Source organism: Nematolebias whitei, chromosome 2, assembly GCF_014905685.2.
Source record: "Nematolebias whitei isolate Nwh7 chromosome 2, NemWhi1, whole genome shotgun sequence".
In the NCBI taxonomy this organism is placed as follows: Eukaryota; Metazoa; Chordata; class Actinopteri; order Cyprinodontiformes; family Rivulidae; genus Nematolebias; species Nematolebias whitei.
In genome coordinates, this window is record NC_056499.1 from 31,524,209 (window position 1) to 31,530,463 (window position 6,255).

At 35.3% G+C, this 6,255-nt stretch overlaps 1 protein-coding gene across 1 annotated transcript in view; it reads right to left on the reverse strand.

Annotated features, from left to right (window-relative positions):
• LOC119426633 (adhesion G protein-coupled receptor G3) overlaps positions 1 to 5,304 on the reverse strand; it is an 11,929-nt gene extending 6,625 nt beyond the window's left edge. The window contains exons 1-8 of the mRNA XM_037694208.1: positions 5,250 to 5,304; positions 5,029 to 5,083; positions 2,423 to 2,510; positions 1,716 to 1,844; positions 1,329 to 1,508; positions 1,159 to 1,213; positions 986 to 1,077; positions 336 to 454 (exon numbers count right to left, since the gene is read on the reverse strand). Of these exons, the coding sequence (XP_037550136.1) occupies positions 336 to 454; positions 986 to 1,077; positions 1,159 to 1,213; positions 1,329 to 1,508; positions 1,716 to 1,844; positions 2,423 to 2,510; positions 5,029 to 5,083; positions 5,250 to 5,304 (773 nt within the window). The remainder of the gene's footprint in view (positions 1 to 335; positions 455 to 985; positions 1,078 to 1,158; positions 1,214 to 1,328; positions 1,509 to 1,715; positions 1,845 to 2,422; positions 2,511 to 5,028; positions 5,084 to 5,249) is intronic.
• Between the last annotated feature and the right edge of the window lie 951 nt (positions 5,305 to 6,255).

The window sequence follows — 6,255 nt, forward strand, 5'->3', positions numbered from 1 at the left end:
GTAAGCGTTGCAAACCAAATTAAAATAACACCAATACCACAGAAAACCCCTTTTACTATACCCCCTTTTTCTTGTGGGGGGGCCCCCACACCCCCCCCCCCCCCCCACCCCCCACCCCCCCAGTCTGCCTGCTATTTGCATTCCAGTATCAATCGGTTTACAAATTAAGCCCTGGTTCAGAATGTATTTTAAGATGTTTTTATCTACTCTATAATAATTTGTAAAATACTTTGTACATGTATACCTACATATATACATATATACATGCGTACATACACGCATACATACATACATACATACATGCATGCATACATACATAAAATAAACCAACTTACTGCCGACCAACATAGATGAACAAGCTGATGAATGCAAACAGGACAGAGAGTCCTGATCCAACATAGGTGATGTAGCTCAGGTTGTCCTTGTGATTTTCATCCACCTCTGTGTTTGGGTTCTAAAACAAAACAATAAAGTACAGCAGAGATGATTTTACATTAAGTGCTTTGATGGCAGCCTCTTCATGAGACTTTATTTTGTTACTAATGTGGATTTTTTTAATCACTAAGTTTATAGTGAAGGGCGCCCATTATCCATAAGGTCATCTTGAAGCAGCAATAACGCGTGACTTGTTGAGCCATTCTATTGCAAAACTGCATTTAAAGGTTGATCAAACCAGGGAAGATAAGTTGCTTGGAAAAGAGGAAACTGTGACAATCACAATGTGAAAAAAGAAGTAGTCTTATTCTGTCATAGTTTCTCAACTCTGACATGTACTATATGTAATACAGCAGATAAATCCATCTTTATTATTTTATGGCTGTGAAATAGTTGTAAAAATGTGATGTCATGCAACATTTAGATCCAAGCTGCTTAATGTGAAATGTTTCTACAACTACAGTACCTGCTTTGCAATGGTCCCACTTGGGTGAGTTATTTTTAATGGATAATCACAGTTTTGGAAATATGTGATAGGGAAACAAATTACCACAAGAACAGCAAAGAAACTGAGATGATTGCAGCTGCAAATAATCTCCTCTCCATTTCTCCTTGTACTACAGCCATACGTGCTCCAGCGACCTAAAAACACACACAACAATGTGCCAATCTATGTCTACATTCTTATTTAGGAGTACTACAATGGCTGCATGTGTAATCTACCTGGTTCATTCAGAGGCACCGAGTCATTCCAAAACACACAAGTTACACTCAATGCCTGAAAAAAATAAAAGGGATCAGAAAGTGGAGTTAGAACATTTAGAAAAAAGCATAGTTTTATGGGGTTTTTTTTTTTACATCTGTCTTTATGTTTTTGTTTGTTGTTGCTTTACCTTTGAATTTGTTTTAATTTCTTTATGCCTGAACCTTAACGTGATGAGATGAGTGAGGTTTTTGACTGGTCTGGATCCTGCCCTCACAAACAGGACTTCCTGTCCTAGAACCTCTCCCTGTAGGAGGACTGGCTGCAGGGGAAATACACCTCTTCCTTTTCTTGGACGAGGAGTCTGCTGCTGTACAGTGACACAGAGTTTTTAAATATTTCAACAAAAGTAGCAGTATAATCAGAATTAAGCTTAGTTTGATTTTCACAAGATGCAGCAAATATGAAAACCAGTGCTAAAAAGGATTAAAAGGGCTGCAATGTGTCAATGAAAAAAACAACTGATTAAAAGTGAAAGTCTAATTTTTTGGGTTAATTGCATGTTAAAAACATGGACCTTGAAAAATGTGCTGCTGATCACCGAGACCACCAGCAGGACTTCCTTCTCAGATTCATTCCATCTGCTTTTATGAAGAGCCGAGGGCGGGATCTGAACCGTGTACTTTGTCGTCACGTTTACTTCAGCCTAAAAAGCAAAAAGTCAAGATCAAGGTCAAGGTTTCTTTATTGTCATTCTCACCACATGTGTTACATGAGGTGGAACAAAATTGTGTACACAAAAGCACACACACAAAAACAAAAACGACTCTGAATCTCATGCAGAAACTGAAAACTATAATGTGCCATAAACAGAACACAGCTTGTTTATGAGTCTGTCCTTTTGTGTGAATGTTGGTTTAAAACTGACTGCAGCTAAACACAGTATGATGGCATTCATGAAGCGGTCACAAAAAGGAGCTAAAACATCTAAATTTACCTATTATATGTAAAAACAAACAAACATCTCTTTCATTTATTAAGCTTTGTAATCATTCTTAATGTTTGCTTCCAGGCGTTCTTTCCTTTTTCTCTAACAAGTTTGATTTTGTTGTGTTTACAAGCACAAAGATGACCTGACTGGGTCGTCACATGTTGATACAGTTGGTGTCCATCAGCATGCGAACAACACGTTACACAGATCATATTAGAAAGAACAAGTCTATTATGCATTTCATTGAAGGTTTTTCTACCGCTAAAAGCTGGCTGATCTGAGTTTAGCCTTACCTTCTGTAATGAATTCACCCAGTTACGTTTGATGTTGAGATTCGAGAAACGAGGAAGTGAACACTGTGCAATGGCCTCCTCATAACACCTATCAACAAACATGGTTTGAATTATTTCTTTTGAACATATGAGGGAGCCCCCCACCTCCCACTTACCCTCACCCACTCCACATGCATCTTATTATGTCATCTGCATGTTGCTTTTTTTGTGCTGAGTTTTTTTGTTTTTTGCAAACTCACACTGTTAGTGTGAGAGATATTATTATTTTTTGTTTTTACCTCTTCTTTCCTTGTGTTCCCCTTTCCTTATCCAATAAAAAAGGCAGCACCTCTCATGAGGCTGCAGCCCCAGGCACCCGTCTACCCTTGTTTATGTTGTTTGGTTGTTTGTGTTTCTTTGGACTGGCTGTACTGAAATGACACTTTGTTGTGCTTCAGTTCAATGACAATAAAGACTGATTCTGATTACAGCAAATTCAACTAGAACAACACTATAAGAACTATTTTCATGTACATTTACAGTTTCTGGTGGAAAGCAAACTACAGGCATTTATATAGAGGGTGGAATGTTAAATAAATAAATACATCCTTAAATCATTACATTATACAATTAAATTGTTAAATAAACAATTAGCTAATTAAATGTCTCATTAAATAAATACATTTACCTTTATAAATGATGATATTAATAATTAAATGTCATTTTCAATATTTTTTATTTAAAAATACATTTGTATTAATGTCATTAATTAAAAAAGTACAAATAATTAATTAAATGCCCCATGTAATTGTGTATTCATTTATATGTATATTTATTGATTTAATAATGTATTGAATAATTAAATGATACATTTAATTATGTATTTAATTTAGTCACATTCCACCCTCCATAATTTCATTCCTTGAAGGAATCCATGTCAGCCACTGTTTGTCATGCCAGATTTTGAGACCAAGATTATTTTATGTTGAAAAATGGAATAACAACTATTTTGGTTGAACTTTAAAAGTAAAGTTTATGCACAGTGTAATCCAAGGTCTTCCTTGAATGTGCATGATCTGTTAGTGCTCAGAGTATGCAGTAAATTACTCTCATTACCACAACAAATTCTAAACAGTGTGATTCACTAAAGTAAATACATTTTTGTGTAAAATAAGGATGATTGGGTTGACTTCAAAAGTTAATCAGTTTTAAAGGTACAGTCAAAAAACATTTTTTAAATGTCATTACAGTGAACCCTCACTATAACGCGGTTCACCTTTCACGGTCTCGCTGCTTCGCGGATTTGCATCGTGCATTGTGTTCTGCATTCTGATTGGCTAAACAGTCTCTCCGCTTCTCCCGTTCTAATCCAATGACTCGGGTCGCGGTGGGGCGATGCTGATCTCTGCAATTTGAAGCCTTCAGTTCGTATTGATGATTAAAATTATTATTTTACAGTACAGTAGTTATTTGTAAAAAAACATTTATACAGTACTTTTATTTGTTAAACAAATGCTTGGGCCTGTAAAAAGGTTTTGTTCTTTGGTTTGAATGTATTATGAAGTATTTCATTGTATAATAATTGTAAAAAAAAATAAAGGTTACTACTTCACGGATTTCGCCTATCACGGGTTCTTTTTGGAACGTAACCCCCGCGAAAAACGAGGGTTCACTGTATAATGTTTGTTGTTGTTCGTGAGGTATTTTGCCAACAGTGCAGACAAAATAACACACAAAGATACAAGCAGAAAGCTGTGGCAGCATTAAGGTCTACTGTCAAAGCTGCGTTAAGTCATACAAGTTATTTAAATCTGGGGTTCCCAAACTTTTTGTGTTCAGGGACCTCTTACAGGGGAGAAAAATTTTCAGGGACCCCCTCATAACCCTCATGTTTATTAAAATATTTTCTTCAATTTGTCTCTTTAATGCAATGGAACTATTTGTGTAACATAAATACTTAAGACATGTTCTTTAATAGTGTTAATACAATTTTTATACTTTTAAACATGGAGTATTTTCCATTCAAGACACACTTAATTAACAATTTTACATTTCAAATTCCAAAAATTACAGTTGAGAGAATTAATAGTATCAAAAAACACTTTAATACTTTACCTATTCACATAATGATCATAAATAAATCACCACTTCTAGAAAACTCTTTACATAAAACTGAACAGAATCATGACAGCAGTAGTCAAACCAAGTAACATCTTCATTTGTAAACCAATTGTTGCTGGAATGCAAATATCGGGCAGGTTGTGAGGGGAAGGAACCAGAAAATTTTGAATAAAGTAGATACAATTTCCTGCGTTTTGATGTATTGTAATGGATTTTTTTTAACATCTACGTGCTTGTAATATATATATATATATATATATATATATATATATATATAATTTTTTTTTTTTTTTGTGGACCCCAAAGCACCGGGGACCCCAGTTTGAGAACCACTGATTTAAATGACTCAGATGATGGGGAAAATAATGCTAATTTCCATCATTTGTTTCTAGAAGGGTTTTTACAAAAAGGTAAAAAAAAAAAAAAAAAAAAAGAAACGGCCAAAACAAACAAACAAACAAAGAAAAACAAAACAAGAATCCATCATGAGATTAGAATACTCTTACCTGGTCCAACTCTGCTCTGTTTCACATTTACTGGGGATGCTCGCACATGCTTGGGCTGAAGGGACACAGAAATTGAAAAGGTCACAAGGAGCTCTGTTGATGGTTGAACTGAGTGACAAATCTGAATCCAGAGCAACAAAAGATACGGAACATCTCTGACTATATGAACATCACTCCAGAAACACACCGTATAAACACATAAATATATAAAGTTCACTCACCCTCAGTCTGGGACGTAGAAAAGCAGAGCGTGAGGAGAAGAAGAGGAATCCACATCCTGTCTGACACTTTCTGTTGTTTCAGTCACATGTAGAGCGCTGCTGTCTGTGGCTGAGGCTGGGAGGGTGAGACGCTTTTACATCTGCTTTGATCACATGGCAGAGCAGATGATGACAATCGGAGCAGGAAACGAGTCATGCTAGCCGTGGTTTGTAAATGACAGAAATGGCCTAATTATTAGAAGCTGTTGCTTAAAATGTTCCTCAACGGTTTATTTTTGAAAAAAAAAAAAAAAAAAAAAAAACCCCCAAAAAACCCCAGATTGACTCATAGTTTAGTGAACTAGTTCATCTAATTTCTAAACAATTTATAAAGCACCTGATATATAGTTTTGTACTTTTATTCATTTAGGTAAATATTGTTTGGTGTTTAAAATCATAAATTAAGACTACAGATAAACAGGGAGAGTACAGAAAAGGGTCGTCTCACTATTAAACAGGAAACATGTCGGTTTTATTTAATGCACTGTGACTGCTTAATTAATAAAGGTTAATAAAGTGTTTTAGTTTAATGATCGCTTGCATCGTTAAAAGGATATACAGGTCCTTCTCAAAAAAATAGCATATTGTGATAAAGGTCATTATTTTCCATAATGCAATGATAAAAATGAAACTTTCATATATTTCAGATTCATTGCACACCAACTGAAATATTTCAGGTCTTTAATTGTTTTAATACTGATGATTATGGCATACAGCTCATGAAAACCCAAAATGTCTGTCCCAAAAAATTAGCATATCATGAAAAGGTTCTCTAAACAAGCTATTAACCTAACCATCTGAATCAATGACGTAACTCTAAACACCTGCAAAAGATTCCTGAGTCTTTTAAAAACTCCCAGCCTTGTTCATTACTCAAAACCGCAATCATGGGTAAGACTGCCGACCTGACTGCTGTCCAGAAGGCCATCATTGACACCCTCAAGCAAGAGGGTAAGACACAGAAAGA